This window comes from Scardinius erythrophthalmus, assembly GCF_964197995.2.
Source record: "Scardinius erythrophthalmus genome assembly, chromosome: 7".
Classification (NCBI taxonomy): domain Eukaryota; kingdom Metazoa; phylum Chordata; class Actinopteri; order Cypriniformes; family Leuciscidae; genus Scardinius; species Scardinius erythrophthalmus.
Genome location: NC_138227.1, coordinates 10,732,567 through 10,760,565, shown reverse-complemented (window position 1 = coordinate 10,760,565; position 27,999 = coordinate 10,732,567). Strand labels below are relative to the sequence as shown.

The window sequence follows — 27,999 nt, the reverse complement described above, 5'->3', positions numbered from 1 at the left end:
GCTGTATTTCTCCATTCTTTTTACTTTAATTACCAGTATTTTTTTGCATTTTCTCTTGCTGCTGCTGATTTGACACTGTTCTCATATCCTGACGGTGACAGTTCTTGCTGACAGCACTGAAAACGTCCTTCTCTGCATCATACTTTGGCAGTTTTTCCGAATCTCTGATTTCGTGTTCAACGGTTGGGCAGCTGTTCGCTGTGTCCAGGCTCTGGCACACAGTTTCTACTGCAGTGCTGGCACACTTACACTTGCTCTTGGAAGGGTGAGAGGCCTTGACCACATGACAGATGCCGGGATGGTTGCTTGTGTTCTGGATCTGCTGATCGGCCGGTTCTTTGACTTTCAGATCAGCGACGGAGCAGCAGCCCTGAGACCGACTGCAATGCAGACTGAACAGCTTAGACAAAACCCAGTTCAACATCTGCTTGATGATGATGGCGGTGACGCTGAAAAGAGAGTAGGTGCAGCTCACACCAAGGATGATCATTAAAGAGTTGGCTATCTGGTAGACCCAACGTGCTTCATAATGGGCCTTCTGTCCGCTCACCATGTCCCCGAAACCCATTGTGCTGAAAGCCACAAAGCAGAAGTACATAGACTCTGGGTAGCTCCAATCCTCCATAGTCGAGTACAGGGCAGATGCTCCGCAGTTCACCAGAAGTGTAACTGTTGCCAAAATGAAGGTTACATAGTAAACTGAAGGTTTCCAGTCCTCCTGACCGTCTCCATTTTCTGGTTGTGTGTTTAAATGTGGGACCATGTGTTTTTTACTCAGCTTTGTCCTTTGTTTTTGCTTTCGACATCTGCGTGTGAGGAAGGTAATCAGCGTTATCATGCGTTCCAGAAAGAGGTTGAAGAATAGGATGGTGGTTGCGCAGCCTATCAGCCCATAGAAGATCAGGAAGATTTTTCCATTGAGGGTAGCGGGTGCTGCCATCCCAAAACCTGATATAGACACACAAGTGTATATACTTTTATTTCTGCCATATAAAGATAGTAGAAGTAGTCCTGAATTCAATCTAAAAAGCAGAATGATAGCATATAAACAATTCATTTTGACATAGTGGAATTACAAGAAAGTGAAATTATAGTTCTACCACAACAAAATCAAGATTTTCGTCATCCTTGAGTATCGTTCCATAATCTTGAGGTGATCTTTTGTTGTGTTACGCAAGCAGATGACGTGTACGCATTTCATTTTGTATATTGAGACTTTACATTGGACATTGTACATTTTAAGATTTGCTTACGTGAATCCATGATTACAAAGCTATTATGATCTGAGCCCTGGGGATTTGAATCAGGAAATTGACTTTCCTGCTATTTCACCACTGAAAGATAAGCTCAGAGGCTGATAAAACTAGATTGTTGAAGATGATTATCACGTGTAAACAGCCATTCCACCTTGAAGTGTGTGAACATGCTGTTTCTTTCAAAGATAATTACTTCATGGAGTCTGTAAAGTGGGAGAAATATTAGTAAGCTTCTTCAAATACAGGGACAGATGTGTGGAGTAAAAAGGTTATTCAGGTAATAAATAGACTTTGTCAATAAAGATAATTATGTTAGCGGCTAAATACCAAATTCACACAGATGTTTTAACTACAACTTGTACTATTATGTTTTATAATTGCAATATTTAGAATTTCAATTAGATGACATGGAAAGTTAAATGTATGTAATTTTATAGATACATACTGTAGATTTGCTTTGGCTGTTTTCCACTTGTTTCTCTCTCTCAAAGCCTAGTGGGGATGCACAATTCAGAACACTTTGTTAAGCTGGGGTGACAAGCCTTTTACATCTCTAAGTGTAGGTGTTTTAATACAAGACTTGTTGACAGTTCTGATCATTTTGTGTGAAAGCACCCCTGGTTTTGTCCCAAGTCTGAGCAAGTGTGAATATTAAAGAGTATTAGCATGGCATGCAGTGGGCTGGTATGTCAGTGATCTTTGTCCGGGTTTAACTAATTAAAATTAAGTACAGATTAAACGTACTTCAGTTTTTCAAGTGTTCTGCTATACTCAGCTTGAAAGTAGCTGGTTGGCAGTTCATTGAAGTGATTTAAGGAGGAATTATTTAACCGATTCATCCAAACTAACAAACAGGACATTCTATGACAGCAAATTCAATGTTTATATGTGAATAAAAGCCTAAATTCAATATCGTGTCTCTTCAGATAATTTGGAATAAACCACTCAAATCATATGGATTAGTTTTACAATCTCTTTATGAACTTTTTGAAGCGTCAAATTGTCACTTGCATAGCTGTCTATGGAGGGACAGAAATTGCTCAGATTTCATAAAAATAATAATAACAAAATCTTCATTTGTGTTCCGAAGATGAACGAGATGAAGAGTTTTACGGGTTTGGTAAGACATGAGGGGAAGTAAATGATGACAGAATTCTCATTTCTGGGTGAACTAACCCTTTAAGAAAGAAAGCAAAAAAAAAAAAATATATATATATATAGTCATGATTCACTCGAGCAGACATACCAATAGTGCTGACTACAGTTGCCACAAAGTAAAAAGCTCCTGAGAAATCCCACCGGGGTGTTCGTGGTTCCATTTGAATCCCGGCGGCGATGGCCCCTTCATAGTGTCCCAGGAGCTCACGCAAGTCCTCCAGAGGAACCTGGTGATCCTGAACAAATTCAGCCAGCTGTCTGTTCCATTTGCAATGTGCCTCCAGTTCTGAAGGTCTCTCGAGGGCCGAGAAGACAGCAGCTCCAAACAAGGTGTAGAAAACAATCACAAACCATAACAGGAATATTCGGACGAAGTCTAAGTTGATATGAGACCAAATGCAGCCACAGTCTTTCCTGCTCCTACCAGAATGATCTGACTGAACCATTAATATCGAGAAATAAAATGTAAAAAGATGACAAAACCAGCAGGTCTTCAATTGCATTATACCTCCAGAGAACAATCCAAACTTCAAATTTAATGTTTACTACCTCTATCAGAATATTTAGCATACCATCCTTAAAAACTATTGATCCAAAAACAGATTCAGATTCAGAAGCTGCTGCAGAAAATGCTGTGCTGAGTAGAGCAAAGGTAAACATGATCCTCCTTGCCATCTCCCTGCTTATGTACACTTCATATAGTGTGCTTTATTGCCATGCCTTTATTACTGTCACACATGTAGACTATTATACAGATCTGGGCAATCTGAGGTTTGAGGTCTCATACTTTGCAAGAGGTTCATGAATCTTCATCACTGTGCCACTGCCAATGTTTTGGGGGATTCAGAGGGATTGTCTCTTTAATGCATACTAAGCTGCCAACAAGTATAGTAAAACAGTCAAATATTATTAAAATTTTAAATTTAAATATGTATTATTAAAATGTACTGTATTTCTGTGATGGAAAAGCTGAATTTTCGGCATCATTATTCCAGTCTTCGGTGTCACATGATCTTTCGGAAATCATTCTGATTTAGTGCTGTTACGGTTTGAAGTCAAAAACAAAGGAGAGTTGGATCCAAATGCAATGAGCTTAATAATAAAATAAACATAATAACAAATCCAACACAGGGAACCGAATGAGTGCACCAAACATAACATCCAACAGGACAAGCCTTGATAAGGAGCACAAGAATTGGCAAACAAGACACACCGACACTCAAAGAAAAACTACAGAGGACTACAAAACAGTGCAGAACCGGAAATAACATAAAAGTCCACACAAAGGGAATACAGGCTGGGATTATGACAAGTCCTCATGTAACATTTCTTATATCAATGTTATAAACAGTTGTGCTGCTTAATATTTTTGTGGATTTTTTTGATAAATGGAAAGTTCTAAAAGTAACTTTGCAACTACATGTCAACTAACTCTTATTAGAGTAGTAGACTGTAAGTTTAGGGTTAGTAGAATAAGTTGACATGTAGTTGCAAAGTTACTTATAGCATCATAATAAAAGTGTTAGCAGATATTAAGAGTCTACTAATACTGAGAGTAAGCTGACATGTAGTTGCTTGTAGTTAGTAGAATTTTTAAAGTGGACCATAAAAATTAAGTGTTACCAAAATCTTTTGTTACATTATAAATGTCTTTACTGTCACTTTTGATTAATTGAACGAATTCCTGCTGTTAAAAGTATTTATTTATTTTAATCCATTCGTAGTGTACAACATATTTTGTTTATAATTTCATATTATCACTGATCTCATTTTAAATGTAGCTTGTAAAAACAATTGCATTCTGCAATTGTAATTTCAATATTTGCATTTATCCCTCCTTGCCCAGCAGTAAACAGTTTGTGTAAATCAACAGTTCATGTATTAAAAGCACTGCGGAACATTTATTTGAACAATGTGATTTTATAAGAGTTAATTTGAGTTGTTACTCTAACTCGTCCGATAGGTGGAAGCAATGGACTGAATTAGGCTACTAGTTTCACCAGTATTTCAGGAATTTACATTTACAGCATATAGACGAGATCCACTAATGTCTGACTATAAGAAAAAACTTGAAACATGTGTCGGATCGAAATGGTTTGGTCGTGGATAAAGGGTTAATGAAAAGTGTTTCCTGGCTGGCTGGAACAGATATCCGAAAGGCAACCTCTTGTTCACGGAAGTAGGCATGTTATTGTTTTCATGATTATCATTTATCAGATTTTTTTCCACATTACCCTTCTACTAACCTCATAACTCACAGAAACGACATTGTTGTAACTCGCAGGTTAGCTAATGGATGATGGTTGTACTGGTTGTGTTGCCACGTTTGCGAGCTGCGGTCTCAAAGCAACTCACGCGCACTGAACAGCAGCATTTCCCAACTTTTAACTATTAGTAGGACGAAAAATGCCCGTATGTTGTATTACAGTCAGGTCTGCATTATGTTAAACACAAAGCATTTCTGCAATGTGGCCATAAATGTGATATATGCTACATTTGATTGAACATACAGTCCCTTTGATTTTACATTGCTTATAACGTTTGACCGATACGTGGCGCTGTTGCCAAAAAAACAAAAAACAAAAAAAAACCTGATATCGTGTTATACGAGGAGTTCCAAAAACAACAACAACAACAACAACAAAAAACTTAGGTTTCATTAATTCAAATTTGGTGGACACGGAAAAATTTGTTGGCTATAATATTTTACATTATTATAAATGCAGACAGACAGTGTTAAGCAAAAATAATCAAAACGTATTGCAATTTGGTTATATTTTTGACCAGATGGCCTCAGCACATGTCAGCACTTATGTGTTGATATGGTAAAATACAGCATTGAATGTCAAAATTCAAAATGTCAGACAGGCAATTTTGGTGCATTCACATTCCCTGCATCTGAATTACCTGCATAGTGACATAGTGCTTAGTGAGACCACAGGAGAGGAGTTGTGAAAGGCAGTGAAGTGACACAACTGATCCCATATAGGTCACATGACAGTGACAACAGTCACAAATCAAGTTTCAAACCAAATGTAGTTGCAACTGTACAGTATGCAAATTCGGATGTGGCTGAAATATCACAATATAGTGCACATGTGCCATTCACCAAGTAGAACATTTTAAATGTGTGAACTGATTTTAGTTTCAGTGTCTATTTATAATGAAGGGGGCGGGACGCTTTAGATTCTAGAGAGCATTTGATTGGACAGAAAATCTAATGAGAGGCTGAAGTGCAGAGTGATGTCATCAAAATCATTGATCCATATTGGCAGAAGACTGTAAGTTTTGAATGCTTATATCTTATAAATGTGAATTTTGTCATTGTTTTGGAGCTCAATAGCTTATAGATAACAGTAAGGCTAACATATTCATACTAAAAGCCAAAAAACGTAAATTTTAATTTCATGGGGACTTTAATGTGTTACATGCAAATCTGAGTGATGCAAACGGTAGGCCTATGAAGCGAATGGTGTGGCGTAAGCTTTTAAAATGCAGTCAATAATGCAAATTAGCTGCATTGACCAACAGAAAGCTGCTTCGTTTGAAAGCGACTTCTGTGTGACCTGTGCATCGCTGTACATATGCAAAATTTTACCGAAATGTTGCTAATGTGACCACTTCTATTATAGTGGTTTGACCTGGTTTTAGCTAGATTAGCCTGACAAGCTAAAACCGTCCTGATCATCTAAAGAAGAGGCTAAAACCAGTCTGCTAAACCAGCTTGGACCAGGCAACTTCTCAGACTGCAACATAGTTCGGCCCACATCCAGCCCACATGTACCAGACGTGGGCCGGATCTGGGCCGACACTATGTTGCTGTCTGGGTTTGGCTGGTTTTAACTTTTTTTTTCTCAGCAGGGAAGTGTTTAAAAGGCTGTAAAATCTAATCCGATTCAAAGCAAGGAATAAATTTAATTCAGCGAGAAAAACATATTTCTAAACTACACAGTTATAATTAGACAACTTTGTGCTGTTGGTGGTGCACATTTGGTGCTTGACCCCTAAAGAGCATTCACAACCATAGTGCAATCTTACACAACACACGCCGCCGATAGTCAAACCTATAAACTGTCACATACAGACCCCGCGTCAATCATTAAACTCCTCAGATTAGGGCATCTTCAAAAACACCCTCTTCACAACAAGTTTAAGACAACAACAAAGCAGAAATAATAGATGAAATATTGGCTACAGTAGTCCTGCTGCAAAGGAAACGTTTTAGTTCAGTAGAGTACGTAACAGTTCGTCCCATGACACATTTGTTTGCCGGAGAACGCTCCAAAGATCTCTGCCAGGTTGACCATTAACCCTGCCATTGATTACAGCTCTTTCCCCGGACCTCACCAGCTCTTCATGTTCCACAGATCCACACTTGTGAGTTCATAGCCCTCAGATGCTCCTGGTAACTGTGTCGAGCTGAAGAAGATCCTTACGTTTCCTTCCTTATCGTTTTTAAAGTTGTGCCAACCATGGCGAAGAGTGGATATGGCTACTACCGAGCTACTATATTCCTGGCCATGTTTGTGGGCTACACGCTGTATTACTTTAACCGGAAGACATTTTCCTTCGTGATGCCCTCTGTAATGCAGGAGATCCCGCTGGATAAGGATGATCTGGGTGAGCATGTGCAACTAGTAGCTTGTACTTTGTCTTACCTCTCTGTCATGTACCCACTCATGTTTATAACCTATTACACATGCATTAAATGGAATTGTTGTAAACGAGTATGATAAACAATGTACAGAAGGCACTAAGGCAGTGATATTCAGTGCCCAAATCATCTTGAAATAAACAGAAAGCTCCCAAAATGATTATTATTCAGATTTAGATGAATGTCAACAGAACATAATACACATATTTGAATAAACAGTACACTACCAGTCATTGATAATGTATTTCCTAATAGAGAAAACATGTTTGAGACTGTCATATTTTTTGTTCTTCTTAGAACTCATGTCATGCCTCATGTCATTAAGCATGTTATAGATTGCATAAAAAAATCTCTTGATTGATATGTTAGATAAGTTTTTTTAATTGTTAATTTTCCTCAACAGTACCTTACCTTTCAAACTTTTATATATATATATATATATATATATATATATATATATATATATATATATATATATATATATATATATATATATATATACTTTTATTCAGCAAGGATGCATTAAATTGATCAAAAGTGACAGTAAATATTTGAAATAAATTCTGTTCTTATGAAATTTCTATTCATTAAAGAATCCCCCCCCCAAAAGCAGCACAACTGTTGATAATAATAAAACAACATTGATAATAATAATAAATCTTTCTTGAGCAGCAAATTCTGAATCTGACACTGAAGACTGGAGTAATGATGCTGAAAATTCAGCTTTGCATCATAGGAATACATTACATTTTAAAGTATATTACAATAGAAAACAGTTCTTTTAAATTGTAATAATACTTCACAATATTACTGTTTTTACTGTATAAATGCAGCCTTGGTGAGCAGAAGAGACTTCTTTCAAAAACATGTAAAAATCTTACCAAACCCAAAAAATGTTATGCTAGTGTTCAGTATGTTTTCTACATATCTTAAAGGTCCCATGACATGCTATTTTTTGTAGGCTTTAATATAGGCCTTAGTGGTCCCTAGTACTGTATCTGAAATCTCTTTTCAAAAATTCAGTCTCAGTGCAGAATTATAGCCACTATAAGCCAGTCCCAGAATGAGCTTCCTTCAGACAGGCCGTTTCGGAGTCTGTAGCTTTAAATGTTAATGAGGAGGAGAAAGGCGGCGCAAGGTGGAGGGTGGGTGTGGCCTTGACCATCTGCGGCAACGGTAGACCATGCATGTTTACATTGGATATATTGCAATGGCACGGAGACACGCAGTCGTTCAAGCATTTCAGTTTGACCCAGAATCTGATCCAGATGGAGAAGCAACGGATGAAGAAGTTGCAACTCAGCAGCTCCAGCAGGACGTTTCCGAATGGTTAGTTTAAAATATTATGTCTGGATACGGTACTTTATTCGGATGGTTTACAGTTATTATCATGTAGCTAACGCTAACCTACTGTTGCCTTTTCACGGGAGATCTGTAACATCTGTAATTTATCTTATTACAATTACATCATCAAGCTCTGCGATCTTGAAATGCGGATATCGCGCGCGCCATATAACCAGAAAACGGTTATCCAAATAACAAAGAAGTGTACAACACTCGCGTTACAGTTTGTGTATTCACACACATAAACTGCATAGCTGCATAGCTAATGTGACAGCCACATTCTACGTGTAACAGTCAAGGCAAACATAAACAGTAAAGCAACACACTTACATATCATTAGTTGACTTACTGTTCCGAGGTGTGTAGCTGAGCCAAAGAGAGTGATCCAGACTTTAGTTTCAGACGTTCAGCAAGCCCAGCTCTGTATTAACCCTTCGGTGTTCATTTGTACATCCAATTATTGAGCAATTGTTATGCTTCGCTCGCTCAAAAGCCATGATATCTCTCGTGGACAAACTAAAATCGCGCGCGCGCGTTCCTACTTCCTTCCTAGCTCATTTTCTCATGGGCGAGAAATATTCTCTGGGCGGGCAAAGCAGAGACAGGGGAGGTAACATTCCTCCTTATAACGTCACAAGGAGGAGATTCAAGATCAGCGCGATTGAGCGCCCATTTTCTCAAAGGCAGAGAAAGATAGCAAAAGCTCGATTTACACCGATTGAAATTTCTAGAAACTTGGGGACCATATACAGGCTAGGGGAACTCATATTAATGTTAAAAAACCTCAGAAAGTGAAAATTTCATGTCATGGGACCTTTAAATATTAATTTCCACCCTGTTAGTGTGATTCACATATCTTCGTTGCACCCTGTTAAAAAAAAAGCTGCATTATGTCTAACAGTCTAGAATATGCAACTGAAATGCATGTTTAGTTTAATTTTTTCTTTCTTTAAATGTCAGTCATGATGATTATATAAAGAGAATATTAATAAAAGTAGCAACATTTATACACAAATTACCCTGTTATGCCATATTCCATTATCATTAATTTCATACACATGGGCTGATTGAGCTGAACCACAGTGTTATTTTCTGAACAGCAAATAAATCCTTTTGCTGACAAAATGTTAACATGTCATGAGATCGACCACATACAACAATATTAAAATGAGTGAGTCCGCATTTGGTGTGTTGCCCCGGATCTACTTTATCAGCACAGTGCTTGAATTGCTCTTATCATAAGCCAATGAAGAGTGATAACGCATAAAGAATGTCTCTTTTGTCCAATCTTTGCAAACCCATATGTTTTTGAGTGATTCTGAATTGTAATCACTTTCTTCTGAAGTCTAATCAATGTTTCTTTGTGCACTGCAGGTCTTATCACTAGCAGTCAGTCGCTGGCCTACGCCATTAGCAAGTTCATTAGCGGTGTGCTGTCCGATCAGATGAGCGCACGATGGCTTTTCTCTATTGGGCTGTTTATGGTTGGCGGCATCAACGTGGTTTTCTCTCAGTCCTCCTCGGTGGTGGTGTTCTCAGGCCTGTGGTTTCTGAATGGACTGGGTCAAGGTCTAGGATGGCCACCATGTGCAAAAGTACTACGCAAGGTATGGGTCCGTTCCTGTAGTCTATGGACGTGCATTGCACATAGAAATACACATTCACAGGTTCTTTATTGGCATCGATGGTTCAATGCAGATCCTTTAACATCCATGGAACCTTTCCATTGCATAAAAAGTTCTTTATTGAGGAAAAAGGTTCTTCAGATTATTAAAATGTTCTTCACACTAAGAAAAAAAAATGGTTCTTTTAACTGTTACATGAAAGGTTCTTTGGAGAACAAAAAAGTTTGGGGCTTAATACTTTTGAATGAAGTCTCTTTTTCTCATCAAGGGTGCATTGAATTGATCAAGAAGTAAAAACAGTAATATTGTCAAATATATTATAATAAGCTTTATTTCTGTGATGGCAAAGCTGAATTTTCAGCATCATTCAGTGTCACATGATCATTCAAAAATCATTATAATATGCTGATTTGCTGCTCAAGAAACATTTTTTATTATTATTATCAATGCTGAAAACATGCTGTACTGCTTCATATTTTTTGAAAGAATGATAATTTGTTTTTAGACTTCTTTGATGAAAGATAGAATGTTCAAAAGAGCAGGATTTATTTGAAATAGAGGTAACTCATTACAATGTGGTTAATTCACAAAAATTAACATTGATTTTATGTATTAGTAAATGTTGAAATTAACATTTAAGATTGATTTATGCTTTAGAAGTATTTTTATGTTAGTTCATGTTAACTAATGTTAAAGGGATAGTTCACCCAAACACCTGTCTTTTTTTCTTCAGTAAAACAGTAAAGAAGATTTTCAGCTGAAACCGTAGTCCTTGGTGATATGAATCAATAATAATGCAATGTCTACCGTCACTTTGAGAGTAAAAAAAAACACATACAGGCAAAACAAAATAAAAACCCGTGGCTCCTGGCGATACATTGAGGTCTCATAGAGCGAAACGATCAGTTTGTGCAAGAAACTGAACATTATTTATATAACGGACATAAACCGGTAAGCTGTGCATGTAAACCTCACTCCCATGGCCTCAAGAGGCGCACTAGCGAGTGATGCTGGCAGCTGCGGTCTTTAACGTCCTTGTTAGCGCGCCCACCTCTCACACTGGAGACCCTGGTTCGAATCCCGCTCGGGTTGGGTAGGGTCGGTTATATTTGGTGCCGTGACCCGGATGGGAGTGAGGTTTGGGGGGGGTGAGTAACATAGGCCAGTAAGAGCTGTGTGTGTAAACCTCACTCCCCTGGTCTCAAGAGGTGCACTAGCGACTGGTACTAGAGGCTGCGGTCTTTAGCGTCCTTGTTAGCACGCTGCCTCCCACTCCGGAGACCCTGGTTCTGATCCCGCTCTGAGCGGGTCGAGTAGGACCAGAGACATTTATAATGTTGTTACCTGGCTATAATCCACAGCCTCGGCAAACAGTCCTGAGCGTGTTCATGGCAGTCGCATAATGACACCTACATCATGGATGGCCTAAAGTAAATTAACAGCAAATAATTAAAAAAAAATTAATTAACTATCCCTTTAACAAATGGAAACTTATTGTAAAGTATTACCAAAACAGAAATCTTTGTAACTTATTGTCACTTTTGATCAATCTTGCAAGTAGTATTTTAAACTGCAGTGTAGTTTATATAATACCTATATATTTCCGATTCAGTACTACATATAATATTGAATTGATTTGTTTCAATAGTGGTTTGAGCCATCTCAGTTTGGGACCTGGTGGGCAGTGCTGTCCTGTAGTATGAATTTGGCTGGGGGTATGGGGCCCATAATTGCCACACTGATGGCCCAGAGCTACAGCTGGAGGTCCACGCTGTCCATCTCCGGCCTGACCTGTGTGGTCATGTCCTTCTTCTGTCTGCTCGTTATCCGAAATGAGCCCAGTGAAGTCGGCCTGCCTAATATTGAAGCTGGTGGAAAGAAAGGCAAAGGAGGTATGAAGACTTCACAATCCTCATGCATGTGCATTTTATATCAGTAGGAAATAGGTTACGTTAAGGAATTAAAACGAGATGGGAATGCTGCCTTATGTTGTATTAATTCCCCATACTCAGTTGTCTTTGCTATGACTGCATGGTTTTGCTTATAAAGGTCATTGCTGTTCTATGACGTTGTGGAAGTCTGCATTAGATCAAAGGTTTCACTCACTAGTTCTTTGAAGAATGAACTATTGGACCAAAACAGAGTACAAAGGGGTGTTTTACTGTGTCTGTGTGTTAATTCATGTTTTTTCTGTCGAAGGTCACTCACGTTGAACCAATGGACTTTTCAGTTGTAGATTTGATCCATCTGGCCTCTACCTTTGATTTCAGGTTCCAGCAAAAATGAAAGCACCTTCAAAGAGTTCATCTTTTCTCCCTATCTGTGGGTGTTATCGTTGGGCTATCTGGTGGTGTTTGGGGTGAAGACTGCTTACACTGACTGGGGACAACTTTTCCTCATCCAGGACATGGGCCAGTCAGCACTAATGGGTACTGTGTGTGGTCCAAAGTATTTGGTTTTTAGGCTTCGGTGTAGGCTTCAAATGTGACCTAATGAGGGTCTTAAAGGTGTGGAAGCTTGTTTCCTCAACGGAATAAAAAATAATAAAGGTAATTGCGACTTTTTATCATGCAATTCTGAGTTTATATCGCACAATTGCAAGATGTAAACTCTCAATTCTAAGAAAAAAAGTCTGTGTTGCAACTGCAAGAAAAGAATGAACATAATTGTGAGATGAAAAAGTCGCAATTACCTTTTTTTTTTTTGTGGTAACAAAAAACAAAAAAACAAACAGATTTGCAAGAAGTACACTTTGAATTCCGAGAAAGTCAGAATTTCGAGATGTAAACAGATTTATGAGGGAAAAAAAGTCAGAATTGCGAGATGTAAAGTCAGAATTATGAGGAAAAAGTTAGAATTACGAGATATAAACTCAGAATTATAAGGAAAAACATTTGAATTGTGAGATGTAAACAGATTTATGTGGGAATTTTTTTTTAATTTTGAGATATAAACTGATTTTTGAGGAAAAAAGTCAGAATTGCGAGATGTAAAGTCAGAATTATGAGGAAAAAGTTAGAATTACGAGATGTAAACTCAGAATTATGAGGAAAAACGTTTGAATTGTGAGATGTAAACAGATTTATGAGGGAAAAAAAATAGAATTTTGAGATGTAAACAGATTTATGAGGGAAAAAGTCAGAATTGTGAGATGTAAACTCAGAATTATGAGGAAAAACGTTTGAACTGTGAGATGTAAACAGATTTATGAGGGAATTTTTTTTTAATTGTGAGATATAAACAGATTTATGAGGGATTTTTTTAAAATTGTGAGATATAAACTCAGAATTATGAGGAAAAACTTGAATTGTGAGATGTAAACAGATTTTTGATGAAAAAAGTCAGAATTGCGAGATATAAACAGATTTTTGAGGAAAAAAATCAGAATTGCGAGATGTAAACCGATTTATGCGGGGAAAAAAGTCAGAATTGTGAGATATAAACTCAGAATTATGAGGAAAAACTTTTGAATTGTGAGATGTAAACAGATTTATGAGGGAAAAAAATTGAATTGCGAGATATAAACAGAATTTTGAGGAAAAAAGTCAGAATTGTGAGGAAAAAGTTAGAATTACGTGATGTAAACTCAGAATTATGAGGAAAAACGTTTGAATTGTGAGATGTAAACAGATTTATGAGGGGAAAAGTCAGAATTGCGAGATATAAACTCATAATTATGAGGAAAAAAGTCAGAATTGCGAGATGTAAACAGATTTATGAGGGAAAAAAATTAAATTGCGAGATATAAACTCAGAATTATGAGGAAAAACGTTTGAATTGCGAGATGTAAACAGATTTATGAGGAAAAAAGTCAGAATTGCAAGATATAAACTCATAATTATGAGGAAAAAACGTTTGAATAGTGAGATGTAAACAGATTTATGAGGGAAAAAATTAAATTGCGAGATATAAACAGATTTTTGAGGAAAAAAGTCAGAATTGCGAGATGTAAACAGATTTATGAGGAAAAAAGTCAGAATTGCAAGATGTAAACTCATAATTATGAGGAAAAACGTTTGAATAGTGAGATGTAAACATATTTATGAGGAAAAAAGTTAAATTGCGAGATATAAACTCAGAATTATGAGGAAAAACGTTTGAATTGCGAGATGTAAACAGATTTATGAGGAAAAAAGTCAGAATTGCAAGATATAAACTCAGAATTATGAGGAAAAACGTTTGAATAGTGAGATATAAACAGATTTATGAGGGAAAAAAATTAAATTGCGAGATATAAACAGATTTTTGAGGAAAAAAGTCAGAATTGCGAGATGTAAACAGATTTATAAGGAGAAAAAAATCTAAATAACAAGATATAAACTCGCAATTGTGAAAAAAAGTCTGAATCGTGAGATTAAAAAGTCGTAATTACCTTTTACATTTTTTTTATTCTGTTGCCGAAACAAGCTTCCATAGATAGGTGCAGCTTCTTGTACTATGAAGACATTTTCAGTTCTAAAAGTTAAAGTATGTTTTGATAGATACTTTCACAATACAATTTTATTTTATATTTCTCTTGATATGTCCTCTTTAAGAAATTTTAAGCTTGCCAAGTGTGTGATGAGACCTTTGGGTTATGGACAAAAATGTGTATTGCTGCTGATTTTCACAGGCAGTTCCTTTATGAGTGCCCTGGAGATGGGAGGACTGCTGGGTAGCTTAGCCGCAGGATTCCTGTCAGACAGGGCCGTTTCAAAGGTGAATTTATACTACCAATATCTATTTAAATGAAATCCAAATACCATGCATGACAAACAATGAGCCATAAAGTACGACCACAATATACTTTTTTTCCCCCATGATATTTTAATGAATAGAGAGTTCAAAAGAACAGCATTTATTTGAAAATAAATCTTTTGTAACATTGTATTTACTGTCACTATTGATCAATTGAATGTGTCCTTGCTGAATAAAAGTATTAATTTCTTACTGACCTCAAACTTTTGATCAGCAGTGCATCTAAAGTGGTGGATTTATCTCTCTCTTGTATTTGCAGCATGGATTGCGTCTGTATGGAAACCCTCGCCATGGGCTCTTGCTCTCCATGATGGCTGGGATGTGTGTCTCCATGTACCTCTTCCGCACTACTGTCACAGCACACAGCTCAAACGTAAGTTCAGTATCTTTACACAAATCTGACAGATAATATTGATGACTCATCCTGTACTACACATATTTTTGTCCAATGAAATGCTTCTAATAGAGAATGTCCCTTCCCCTAGTACCACCTTCCAATGACTAGCAATTAGCAACTTATTTTGTGACAAACAAACAAATAAAAAACGTCAAACCTGCCCAAACTGGTTTCTGGTACTGGTTTCATTATAATTTTACACACAGGTCTGGATTCTTTTGTTGGGTGCTGCTTTTGGCTTTTCCTCCTATGGACCGATTGCCTTGTTTGGAGTTCTTGCGAATGAAAGCGCTCCATCGAACTACTGTGGAACCTCTCATGCCATTGTTGCCCTGATGGCAAACGGTGACCATTTTCTCCATTTTATTTCATAGTCCTCTGTCCGCACTGATGCTTTTGCTGCAAAATTTATTCTACAAGTATGTTTCTATCTGTCAGCTACTTGTAGAATATAGTAACCAGTAATAACATCAGTGTTAGGACTTTTATTCTGTGTTTTCTAGAGTATGTATTCTATTAGCATTAGGATTGGGTATCGTTTGAATTCTAACAATTCCGATCGTGCTTATTGATTACGATTCCTAATTCCGATTCCAATAAAAAAAAAAAAAAAACATTTAAGTGTAGCTGCTGTATAAGGAACTTTTGCCTATGGTTTAAAATTACCATAGCAAAAACAACTCGCCTAACAAATATAAATGTCAAGCATTATTAAAGACAAGTAAACAAATAAACAAATCAGCAATCGCACAATTTTAGGCTGTTGTCACTTTAAGAGCTGCACGGATCCAATATACTGTTACACATGCGTTTTTTTCCCCAGTTGTTTACATAGACTTAAGCCGCTGTGTTTACTAAGATATTTTGACTTAACTTTGTGTGTATTTGTCCGTTCAAGTGCAAAAAAACACGAAAGAGTCAGTATAAGAGGCGGCTTTCTGTGCAGCACAGAAAACAGTGCGCGGGTCTTCTTGCGCTTGAATGGTTTAAAGTCATGTTAGAGGAATCGATAAGATGAATCGAAATTTTATATTTTAAAACAAGTATCCGATTCCTAACCCAAATTAGCGTTCCAAAAGTCGTTACATTTACATGGCCAGTTGCCTATTTCAAAGAATAACAATGTGCTTTTGTGTTTGTTTTGCCTACAGTTGGTGGTTTCCTGTCAGGGTTGCCATTTGGCACCATTGCTAAACACTACGGCTGGAACACAGCATTCTGGGTAGCAGAAGTAGCCTGTGCCGTCACCACAGTTGGATACTTCCTGCTCCGAAATATACGCACAAAGATGGGAAGCGTACCAAAGAAGGATGACTAAACAGAGTATTTAAATGTCTTTTCGCTTGTTTTTAATGCAAAATTGCCAAAAATGTCTAGGATTTAACTTTTGTGTTTATGAAAAATGGATGAATTCAATGTGGATATCTATTCACATTATATTTTTACCAATGTACAAAATAGGATACCATGTGGTGTCACTTTCAGAAGCACATTGTTATTTATTCTGTTCATTTTAAAAACTGATAACAGTGTTTTACATTGTTCATTTTACTTGCATTCCAGAACTCAATAATGAATTGTTTAATAAGGCATGTTTAAGCTTTGGTTTTAAATGACTGCCATTAAATCAGTTAGAATAACATTTATTTCTTGTACTTTTCATCCGTTTCAGAGCTTTAACTGGTTCTACCTCTGTATCTGTATTATTACAAAATCATGTAATGTGTGTGATGAAATACGTGACCTAACCATAAGCTATATCATGTGACTTGTTTAATGCACAATGAAAGCACAATGAAATGAGTTTATATAAATAAAAATTTTACATATTCATGATATTATTGTTTGACCTTCTTTTAAACTTTTGGACTGAAAGGATCCGAGATACAGTAGACTTTTTATTATATTCTGTTGACAGAATGCAAATTAATTTAATTTCATTTGGATAGACACCAATAAACATATTTCAAAGAAAAGTATTGAGCATGTTGAGCTCCTCCATCTTGTTTAGAAGTTCTGCACAAGATCACATTACAAACTTAAACTGTAAACATGTACATTATTTACAAAGGTTTTGTCTCACTGTAAATGTGGGACTTCATTTCAAAAAAAGAGCCAGTTACAGTGGTCTTAAACTGAGTTAAATCATTTAAGCTTGAGAAAAAAGCCTGGAAAGGATGGAAATCCTTATGCCAGCAACCCAATCATTTCTCTGGACAGGTTTGACTGCAGAACTTCTGGAGATCCTGTCAGGTGGATGAACACGCTCAATCCAAGTCCAGTTCAGGATCCGGGTCCAAATGTCCCAGCTTTCTCTGCTATTTCCAGAGCCATCTTTAGGTTTTGGTCAAAAAGCTCACATCTGAAAGAAATCATGCATTTTTCATTGTTATGCACAACCTTGTTGCATCAAATACTAGCATCAAATTGAACTGCATGCAAAGCTCATAAAATCTATAATGTTTGTAATAATAAAAAAAACACCTGATAGGCATCTCTAAAGAGTAGAAAGGATTCTTCAGTGCAAAGTCTGAGTAGATTTCATAAATCTTTCTTAGGAGGGCATCGATGCCAGACTGCCGAGGGTCTGCCAATACAATGAACTTTATACCTGCAAAAATACAAACAAAAAGTTCTGTCAGTATCACTGGTTTTGTTTGGCACCAAATGAACACATCATTCTATGACTTAAAGGTGCAGGAAGCGATTTCTGAGAAACGCTGTTGAAAGTGGATCGGACCGAGCAGCAAAACACACTTGAAGCCAAACAGCAGTAAGGGGCGTGTCCACTCATGATGGGGAGGAGAGAGAGTGAGCCAATCAGCAGTAGGGGGCGTGTCCACTCATGATGGGGAGGAGAGAGTGAGCCAATCAGCAGTAGGGGGCGTGTCCACTCATGATGGGGAGGAGAGAGTGAGCCAGTCAGCAGTAGGGGGCGTGTCCACTCATGATGAGAAGAGAAGAGTTATGATCAGGCAAGAGCTTTAGGACACATGTTAATATTAGAAAAGCTTTCCAGCGCTGGAGAGACTGAAGCGGTAAGGCCTGAAAACAAACACTGAGGTTGTGTTGTTTCTTCTCCATACGTGAGTAACACTGGTTTTGCGGTTTCACAGAAACAAGATATGCTGTTGTTGTAATGTTAGCTGTAGTAACAGGACAGTTTTGAGGGTCATTTGTCGGGAGCTGCTGACGATTAACAATCAACTTTTGCTTGTACTCTTGTGTGTATGTTCATTTTTTTGTCCTTTGTTCATCATTTTTGCGAAGCATTATTTTGCTTCGCTTCAGCTATGATAAAGAGACACCCACTCTTGCATTGCGTGTTCTTGAATTTTGGGGGCGGAGCAATGAAGGGAGGGGTGTGTTTGTTTGGGTTGATTTCAAATATCAACAGTGTTTCTCAGAAATCGCTTATTGCACCTTTCATATCATTTTGTCATTTCAACAAGAGAGAAAAATAGACCTGTGAGTGTTTGAAAGCAGTGCAGTTTAAACATATCCGTCTCCAGCATTTCAATACCAGAGCTGCCAACTTCAGGCGACAACTGTGATCCAATGGCAAACAGCCTTAGAAAAGACAGGAAAAGACACATCTAATAAAAACAAGTCCGTTTCAAAATACATAACAGCATTTTGATGAAAAATTTATGGTTGCTATGCTTCTGATTATGTTTTATCTATATATCGCACAACTGTTCACAAATTTAAAGTCAGTAAGTTTCTTTTAAAAAATTACAATGTTGCAAAGGACTTCTAAATGCTGTTCTGTGGAACTTTAAAATCATTAATAATGTATGAGTTTCCACAAAAATATTAAGCAGCACAACTCTTTTCAACATTGATAAAAAATAATAAATATTTCTGATATTATGCGAATGCCTTTTGTGTTTCAATGAAGAAAGTAAGTCATACAGGTTTGAAACAACATTACAATAAAGTAGTGAAATATCTATTTAAGGAAATATACTCACGAGTGAAACATTGAGGCCAGCATGAGTTTCTCATTGGACGAGAGTCTCTGTCGGCCGAATTTGATGGACACCGGATAGTTAGCAGGATCTTTCAGATATTCCTGTATCTCCTTCCCTTCAGCCGTGTACTTGCCATTCACATCCACTCCGTTAATGGAAAGGAGCGCGTGACCGACTGCACAAAAGAAAACAATTCATTTAATTCACAAGAACAGAAGGTTACCCTGAACTACAATTGTGTATACATCATGGGATGGTTTGCAGACACATAAACACGAACCTCTGATCCCGTCCCGCTGTCCGAATGACACAACTACCTTCTCATCGTGAATCTTTAAAACTAAATCAAGAGGAAAGCTGAACGTTTTTTCGACTTCAGTTCGAGGTACATAATTATCGTATTGGTAGATGAGTCCACCAGCCTTATTGACAACATATACACTGAAGATCGCCATTTTCTTCCTGGCAATGGGGCAGTCATGTGACTTTGTGGTGTGGGGAAATAAAGTAGAAAAATTAAAAAAATAGTAAACAGGCAGACAAAGCAAGACCGCATACATAAATTATATTTTAAATATAACAATGGTATTATCGTGCAGTATTTTTTTGTAAAGGGTTAAATTAATGTGTTTATAGTTTGATTTTGGAAACTACGTTTCCCATAAAACCCTGCCCAAAGAGCGCACTGATTGGCCAAGGCTTATATTTTATTGCCAGCATCTTTGCTGTAATAATTATCTTATTTTAACGTATTTTATTTATCACTCGATTACAGTATAATTCTTATTACGGTGTAAATTATTATCCAAACCTCTACTGAAGAAGATTAAGGAGAAAGCGCTGTCACATGGTACATGATACTTTCCTCCGCGCTTTCAGGATGGACTAATCACGGTTGTTTCTGATGAGTCATAAATATTTAATTTAAAATCTATATTTTGTGCCAATTTAAATTTTAATTCAGTTTCCAATCTTTAATTCGTTTTTTTTAACGTTTTAATGTTCGCATGTTAAAGACTTAACACAATACAGGCAGTTTGAATAGAGATTCCTGTTTCTGAGTTCCCACACGCCCTCTGGAGGCAATGGAGGCAACTTTCGTGGGAAATAGCGACGAATTATCCAGAACATTCCTAACAGATAACTTAACTATCTAAGTGAAATATTTAAATAATCCCAGTTATGAATAGTTATATAAGGCTTAGCTATAGTAATGCTACCTTCTTATTTAATCTTTTGAACATCTTGCATCAATGTTAGTTCAGTAGGCCTAGGCTAGGCTCTATAAAGATTTTGAATGGTCTTGTTTAAGCAAAAGACCAAGGTCTACACGAAGAAAGACAACAAGTTCTGTTGACCTCCTGTTCTTCATGCCCTGAATCGTGTTCTCTGAGCTGAGATAAAAGAGCAAATTAAGAAACAAACTTAACGAACAGGTACTTTTCAGGTAGGCCTAATGCAAATACAAACCCAGAAGAACCTGTGAAAATCACATTTTACATTAGTTTACTTATTACTTTTCATTTAAAATAATAATATATATATATATTTTTAAACTTTTAACAAGATTAATATTAAAATGCTTTATATCAGACTAATCTCCATTGCCATTAAAGCCACGGTAGGCTATGTGATTTGTTCCAGATTTTTTTTCTCATGTTGCTGCCTGATTGCAAATCTGTAGAAGGCGTAGTAGGATCATAAAATGTTCGTCCAATCATTGCATTTGGACCGAATGTCCTACCTGCCTGTCAACATATGTTTTTCCATACCTCAGCGCACCTGCTCGCGCAGGCGTCACACGTCATAAACGCGTTTCATGATATACAGCGTTAGACAGACGTCAGTCACCGAGCACCGCAACTGAAACAGCAGCCACCTTTTACAGTTCCTGAACCAAAACAACAAGCTTATGTTGCGCTCACACCATAACTACTGTAATTTGTAAGAGATGGAAACCCGTGACGTTATACTCGGAGCAGTTCGTGACTCAAATTTATGCGTTTCAATGGCAACACTATAAACGCCGAAATGAATCTGCAGGTGATACAGGTCAGTGCTCTTTATGTTCATTATTATGTTCATTATTATTGTAATGTTATGTGCTTTGAGATAGTTTGAGATAGAGGTAGTTTAACGCAGTCTCTCGTGACGCTTTTGTTTGCTCCCTGCTGTAAGCGTTCATGTGTTTTGAAAGAAGCCTGGTTATGGAGACACTCTGAAGGGAGGGTGGGATCTTGTGCTTTCAAAGCTAGCTCGCTATTGCTAGCCTCTCTGAAAATTGCCTTCCTTGCTTTTAATGACCCGTATCAGGTTAGGTACTACACTTAGGGTTAATTCAGGTCGATTGTGACACTTTTTGCCATTGAGATGATGGTAAAAACTAAAGTGTCCTAAATAACCTGAATTCATCTATTTTATAGAGTAATTTGGTTCAAGGTCTAATTATGTTACAATTTGCACTTTTTTTATGCACAGTGAAGCTTGCAATATGAGGATATAAGCTGTTGTCGATGTCTAATTGAACAAAGACATTTGTTTTCACACTTTAAAATGTCAGGGCTGTGCTCTTGGTATACTTTCAACTCAAAAAGGGCTTAGCTTGAGCTTTAGATGTTAAGGTGTGGAATTATGTGGATACTAATTTTGTTCTGTGTTATATTTTCATTTGCTCTCTGCTAATTTTCTACTTGTTTACACATTTACGAGAAACAGTCTTTTCCCTTTAGTCTATACAGATATTTCCCTTCTACAGAGCATTTCCAACACTAGTCAGGTCTTTATTATCCATTCTGTTTGTTACAGACAGCTTTGAATGGTAAATAAAAGCGAGATGAAACCCGTCATTGTCTTTGCTGGCTGAGGGAAGTCAGGGGTCAGCTATTGATGGATGTGGTCAGCTGTTTGCCTTCTTCTGCCTCCACCCTGAATACAGAAAGAGCCACAGGATGTGCACGATCCAGTGTAAGCTTTGACAGCGCTACAGTTTCTCATTCTGCCCATCAGCGTCCTTTTAAGATGCTTTTATTTTATCCATTCAGGATGCTTAATACTTTTATTCAGCGTAGATGCATTAAATTGATCAGAATTGACAATAAAAAAAACTTTTAGAATGTAAAAAAAGTTTTTTATTTCAAATAAATGCTGTTCTTTTTATATTCATCGTCCTGAAAAAAGTTGCATTTTCACAAAATGTTTGGTTTCCACAAAAATGCAGCAGTACAACTGTTTTTAAACATTGATAATATTAATAAATGTTTCTGAGCAGCAAATCTGCATTTAGATTTAAGAATGATTTTAGAGAGCATTCTTTCAAAATATTAATATTTTTAATTTTTTTTTTTAATTAATGCAATTTCACTCTCTACCAGTAGGTGGAACTTATGGAATAGCTGAAATATAGCAGTTACCCTGGTAACTCTTAAAGGCATAGCTGCACTTTTTAGAAATGCAATGAGTTTGCATGTATGATATAAACAGTACCATAAGCATTGCCGTAATTCATCAACAGTAGATCACTTGGCATAAATCTGCGGTGTTCACTGATTGTGCTCTGATACCGCGAGCCTGTAGAACGTGCAACAGCTCCACATTTTTACTTTGAAACATGCAGTCGCTCACAATTAGATCTTCGCCGTTTGAGGTTTAATAATCATTGATGGCCCACTAAAGTGCCTTGAAACGTGCAGCGTGATTCAATGTGTTGACGTAATTTCCGCTAAAACAGGAAGGCTGGGCGGGACATATCGCAGAGCTCCTTCCCTTTTTTTAAATAGCCAATAGCTTTTAGTTTATATCAAAGCTCGGGAAAGCCGCAGTTTCCTCCTAATCGCTTTCTGTTTCTCCTAATCTCCTCCATATTGCTTTAAAATGTAACATTCTGTGCAGAATTCAAATGGCTCTGTTCTGTTCTGCACCAACTCGCGCATAATCCGCTGTGTGCTATCGTGTTTCTGGACCGGAGCAGACTGTGTGCGCGCAGCGGCGGTTCATGAAACCAGACTTCATTCTCCCCAATGGAAAGCATATTTTACATGAATCGTTCCCTATCCCCTATATAGGGCACTATATGCCATGTAGAAATTCGTAAATGTGTGAAGAGTGAACGATTTTAACTGCAGTTCCAGCGTCTATTTATAATGCAGGGGGCGGGACGCCTGAGATTCTAGAGAGCATTTGATTGGACAGAAAATCGAATGAGAGGCTGAAGTGCAGAGTGAAGTCATCAAAATCATTGATCCATGTTGGTGGAAGTGAGAGAGACTGTAAGTTTTGAATGCTTATATCTTCTAAATGCGAATCCTGTCATTGTTTTGGAGCTCACTAGCCTATAGATAACAGTAAGTAAGGCTAACATATCCATACTAAAAGCCCAAAAACTTTAAGCCATATCGCAATTCCTGTTTATCTGTCCTCAAATTTAAGACCTCTTCAAATTTTCTTTTCTTTCTACCGTTTAAGACTTTTTAAGACCTTAATTTTGATACAACTGAATTAAATTTTTAAGGACCTGCAGTGGTGGGACCCTGTTATAACAGCATGGAGCTCCTATTTCCATCTTTGGATTAACTAATTTTGGGGTTTGTTTTATACCAGTTTTCATAAGGACCATTCTGACTCTTAATCTTTGAAAACTATGTTAGAGATACAACATAAAACTCAGTGCATAACAAGCCTGAAGCTGCAGCTGGCAGAGAGAGACGCATCTATTAATACTCCTTAATAGAGCAAGACCAACAGACAAGCTGATCCTCAATGAGCGAAGCCGCTAACTTTAGTTTCCTCTCCAGAGCTCGTGCTTACAAAGTGACTCACATGCAGAAAAGTCAAACAAGTGCAGAAAATGCTCTCTTGACAGTCATTTTTTCCTTCTTCCCGCGCGCTCTACCCTTCCTCCTTCCCTCCCTCTCTCCCTGAGAAACAACACAACCAGCTACTGGTGTTTGAGTCTCGCTAATGAATCCATTATCAAGTGTTCAGTAAAGTCTTGCATGTGCTTAACGCGAGGTGTAGAGACCTCTGAAGGATATGTGAGATCCCTTTGGGGAGGGTGTCTGCACTTAGACTGATCCAGAATCAGATGTATGGAAGGCAGCTGTCGAGGGTTTGACAGACAGACGGATCGGAGGACTCCAGCACTGCTGCGCAACACAAGCAGATTTGAGCCTGCAGAGGAGTGTGTCCGATCACACTAAAACAGCAAGGGTAAGTCACACTTTAAGTTCAACTCTTTTTTTCTTTTTTTTTTTCAGTCAAGTTTGACTCATGACTTGATCTTTTAAAACATATTTCTTGTTTCTCATCGCTAAATAATGTTCGAATGGCCAGAATATGTGGAATTGTTAGAGAAAGAATGAAAGGCAAATTAAAGCTGTTTATGATCACAATATAACAGTATTTTGTCTAAACAATGACCATTGTTGTTAAATTATACAATCTTTACTCATTAATGTTATCCATGTATGTAGCAAAATGGCCACTCATGTTTAACAACTTTTTAATGGGGTACACTTACTTTTGCACAGCATTGTATTTTTATCCCTTTTTTCATGTTGTCAAAATCATAACATCAGCCTATGAAATTAAGAAATATTCAGAGGTTGAAAAAATCAATTCGCAGTCATAATGTTTGCGCTCTGATCATTATTTCCAACACTTTGGCTGTTTTTCCCCTTTAAAATGAGAGCACAGTCCTGGGACCTATTTTTAGAGGGCCGAGGCATTACGGCGCGCTGGAGTTATGCAGACTGCAAGATTAGACTGAGTGAGAAGAACTTCACACAGCTTGTTATGTTTGCCCACAGCCTCTCTCCACACGCTCTTATCTGGGCTCCTCAGAGAACTGGTTTTCCCACCTTATAACTGTTTATCCTCCAGCACAACTCCACAGAAACAGCGCAATATCACGCCAGCTCAATCTTCCTGGGTTCGCTCGATATTTGATCAGGTCCGGCTTTGACACCACGAGGATCTTGGAATTTCTGTTTAAAACAAAGTCAGACTCCGGTGGTTTGGAAAGGCAGTGTTCTGCTGTAATTTCTTCTCTTGGCAGCTTAGATGAGGCTGGAAACAGTGAAAGAGCATCGGTAGGGTGGGTTAATGGAAAAAAGTCCTGAGGGAGAGACCGAGAGAGAAAGAGAGAGGCTGTCTGTGAGCAACTTGTGGCGTCAAGATGTTTACTTTCTTGTAGGACTTTAATGATCCTCTGCAGCCATTGATATCATATAAATGTTTAATTTCTGGCTGGTAATTATGTTTTAAATGGGAGTAGAAAGAAATTGGATCATGCAAGTCCAAACCCAAGGAATGTTTGGATGAATTGCCATGGGGAGACATGAAGGCTGTGTCAGTTTTTCCTTCATCTGACAGTAGCATTTGATTCAAAGTAAATGCTGTGCTACACTTCCTTCTGACAAAATCTCAAAAGATCACTGTTTTGACAGAAAACAGCATATGTAATTTACATTTTATCAAATAAATGTGAGGCTGATGCTATGCTGGTTACAAGTATGTTAAACATTTGCCAATGTGGTTTTAAGAATAAGAATAAAAAAAACTTTTATTCAACTGCTAACTTTTATTCAACTAAATTTAAAAGTAGCAGTACAGACATTTATAATGTTACAAAATATTTATATTTTATATCTGATATAATATCACAGTTTCCACAAAAACATTAATCAGCACAACTGTTTTTAACATTGATAGTAATAATACATGTTTCTTGCAGCATATCAGCATAATTAGAGTAATGTGGAGTAATTACTGTATGCTGAAAGTTTTATTTTATTTAGAAGGCGCACTTATTTCACCATGTTGAAGATTGCATTTTTTCCCCTTTCATAAGTATTATGAGTGTACTTTCTTATGTCTTAGTATATCAAAAGTCTTTTCAAGCATACTTGGCGTACTCAAAGGCCTCTTTACACCTGGTATTAAGTGAATGAAAGAGTTTTGTAACAAAACTGCCTCAGTGCTTATTAATATTTGAAAAACTTTTGTTTACCAAAGTCATATGATGTGAACTACATACAGAACAAAAATCATGGCGTGTCAAGGTTACTAAGTTTCGGGAACACTTTATTTTACAGTGTCCTTGTTACATATGTTACATGTGCTTACTATAGCAATAACAATAAATTATGCATAATTACATGCAACTATCCCTCAACCAAACCCTAATCCTACCCTAACCCTATAGTAAGTACGTGTAGTTCTCTTACGAGAGGTCTCTCGTATTGCGTAAGGTTAGCTTACGCATCGGGAAAGTCTTCTTTCTTCGAGATCTGAAGCCAAAAAATTATCCTTAATTTTGTATACATTGTCAACGCAGTGCAGCAGCCGACAGACCTAGGCAGGCTGTATAAGCGTGCTCATTGGCTGCTCGGCGGCAACTGCTTAAGCCTATCGGTGAGCGCTCTGAACGCGGCAACCAATGAGGGCGCTTCGCGCCCTCCACACCCTTCTAACCGTCAGAAAGGGTGTGGCCAGCGTGTATATATTCAGCGCTCATAGGCTAAAATTCTGATTTTCTTGTCTTCAGCGACGCTCTTCGCATCGCTGGATCTTGAGAGCCGCCGCCGTTGAAACCAGCGACCAGCAAGCTTAGGACAGCGCCTGAGGAAGCCGGCCGTCTTCGCCGCCTTCAGCCATCCGTGCCTGCTACGCTATCCGGCGACATATCCTTTACATTATTACTGTTTCTGTGTGTACTCTAAAAGAGCACGAGGCGTTTTTGTAAAAACGCCTCGTTTTTGCGGCTCGTGCCGCGCCCCGCTCAGCAACGGAGACCGCCACCTCTCTGCGCTCTCCGCCTGGGCCGCGGGCACGCCGCCACCGCACTCTCCGAGTGCGAAGAGCTTTCAATGTCGACCCTGCGGGCTCGACTTGAAGCTTTCGACCAAGCTGTCGCTCCGCCTGTCCCTGCCGGGCCGCGCAATAAGAAGCGCCGCTCGCAGCGACCACCGGAGACTGTTGTGACTGAGGAGCTCGCCGGAACCTCTCCCTCGAGCTCTCTCTCGCCCTCTCCCTCCCGGCCGCTCAACCGCCGGCTCTGCCCGCGCCGCCGCTGCGTCAGGAGATGAGGCGAATGTGATAGATACCCGTACTCTCCCTCTGTTCGAGCCGTGCAATACGCCGCTCACAAGGGATGGCAGAAGCGGACGGTCTCGGAGCGAGTTTCCTCTCCCTCTGTTCGAGCCGCGCAAACTGAGCCGCTCACGAGGGATGGCAGAAGCGGACGGTCTCGGAGCGAGTTTCCTCTCCCTCTGTTCGAGCCGCGCAAACTGCGCCGCTCACAAGGGATGGCAGGAGCGGACGGTCTGAGCTCTCTTTACGTTACAAGAAAGCTACTCCGTCCTCGCGCGTCACCGGTGAAAGGGGAACAGAGTGTTTTCGTCCCGCCGTGGCCTGGACTATAACCTCCATTCTCACACATTTCTCAGTCCCCTCTTAAGTTCAGGCGACTGGAATTGTTATTATTGCAGTATACGAGCCTGTTATAAATACACGCTCGCCTGCAAGCAAACGCCGTCACAAGACATGATACTAATGTATTCTCCCCTGTGGCTCAGTGGCGGAATCCTAGACTGTCAAGCTAGAGACCCGGGTTCGGTCCCCGCTCTCGCGGCAGTTAAAGTTTATGCTGTTCGCTTCTCCGAGCTCGCGGCCAGTTTTTCTTACATACAGAAAACAAGCCCGCTCTCTCCCTCGTTGGGCCGCGCAGATTGCGCCGTTCAAGGGATGACAAAGCGGACGGTCACGAGCAGCGTTCAGCGTGGGCGCCTCACTCACCGGCGAAAAGAGAAGAGAGTGTGTTAGTCTCGCTACGGCTGGACAACCGCCAATCCTCACA

At 38.5% G+C, this 27,999-nt stretch overlaps 4 protein-coding genes across 11 annotated transcripts in view; 2 read left to right on the top strand and 2 right to left on the bottom strand.

The window, feature by feature from the left end:
- LOC308693528 (potassium channel subfamily K member 13) lies at window positions 1-6,875 on the bottom strand. The gene is made up of 2 exons (XM_081370454.1): window positions 4,661-6,875; window positions 1-948 (listed from the first exon to the last, which is right to left on the bottom strand). The coding sequence occupies exon 2, from the start codon at window positions 938-940 to the stop codon at window positions 26-28; it is 915 nt and encodes a 304-aa protein (XP_081226580.1). The 5' UTR covers window positions 941-948; window positions 4,661-6,875; the 3' UTR covers window positions 1-25.
- slc37a4a (solute carrier family 37 member 4a) lies at window positions 4,380-17,006 on the top strand. Of its 3 annotated transcripts, XM_081370451.1 has the most exons (10): window positions 4,380-4,597; window positions 6,743-6,791; window positions 6,876-7,034; window positions 9,787-10,019; window positions 11,686-11,929; window positions 12,308-12,466; window positions 14,650-14,735; window positions 15,034-15,147; window positions 15,378-15,516; window positions 16,323-17,006. In XM_081370451.1, exons 3-10 carry the CDS (start codon window positions 6,887-6,889, stop codon window positions 16,487-16,489), a joined length of 1,290 nt encoding a protein of 429 aa, XP_081226577.1. In that variant the 5' UTR covers window positions 4,380-4,597; window positions 6,743-6,791; window positions 6,876-6,886; the 3' UTR covers window positions 16,490-17,006. The 3 variants fall into 3 exon arrangements, with proteins under 3 accessions (XP_081226577.1, XP_081226578.1, XP_081226579.1); XM_081370452.1 differs by having other exon boundaries at window positions 4,396-4,597; window positions 6,782-7,034; XM_081370453.1 differs by lacking the exon at window positions 6,743-6,791 and having other exon boundaries at window positions 4,396-4,601.
- A 50-nt stretch (window positions 17,007-17,056) lies between these two features.
- On the bottom strand, window positions 17,057-19,696 carry trappc4 (trafficking protein particle complex subunit 4). The gene is made up of 5 exons (XM_081370460.1): window positions 19,426-19,696; window positions 19,146-19,320; window positions 18,638-18,741; window positions 17,656-17,782; window positions 17,057-17,533 (listed from the first exon to the last, which is right to left on the bottom strand). Exons 1-5 carry the CDS (start codon window positions 19,598-19,600, stop codon window positions 17,455-17,457), a joined length of 660 nt encoding a protein of 219 aa, XP_081226586.1. The 5' UTR covers window positions 19,601-19,696; the 3' UTR covers window positions 17,057-17,454.
- A 3,653-nt stretch (window positions 19,697-23,349) lies between these two features.
- sgcg (sarcoglycan, gamma) overlaps window positions 23,350-27,999 on the top strand; it is a 17,849-nt gene continuing 13,199 nt past the window's right edge. The window contains exons 1-2 of one of the 6 annotated variants that reach the window (XM_081370458.1): window positions 23,350-24,350; window positions 26,689-26,824. The gene's annotated coding sequence lies outside the window, so the exon portion shown is untranslated. The remainder of the gene's footprint in view (window positions 24,351-26,688; window positions 26,825-27,999) is intronic. The other 5 variants (XR_014030467.1, XM_081370456.1, XM_081370457.1 and 2 more) reach the window with 5 other exon arrangements.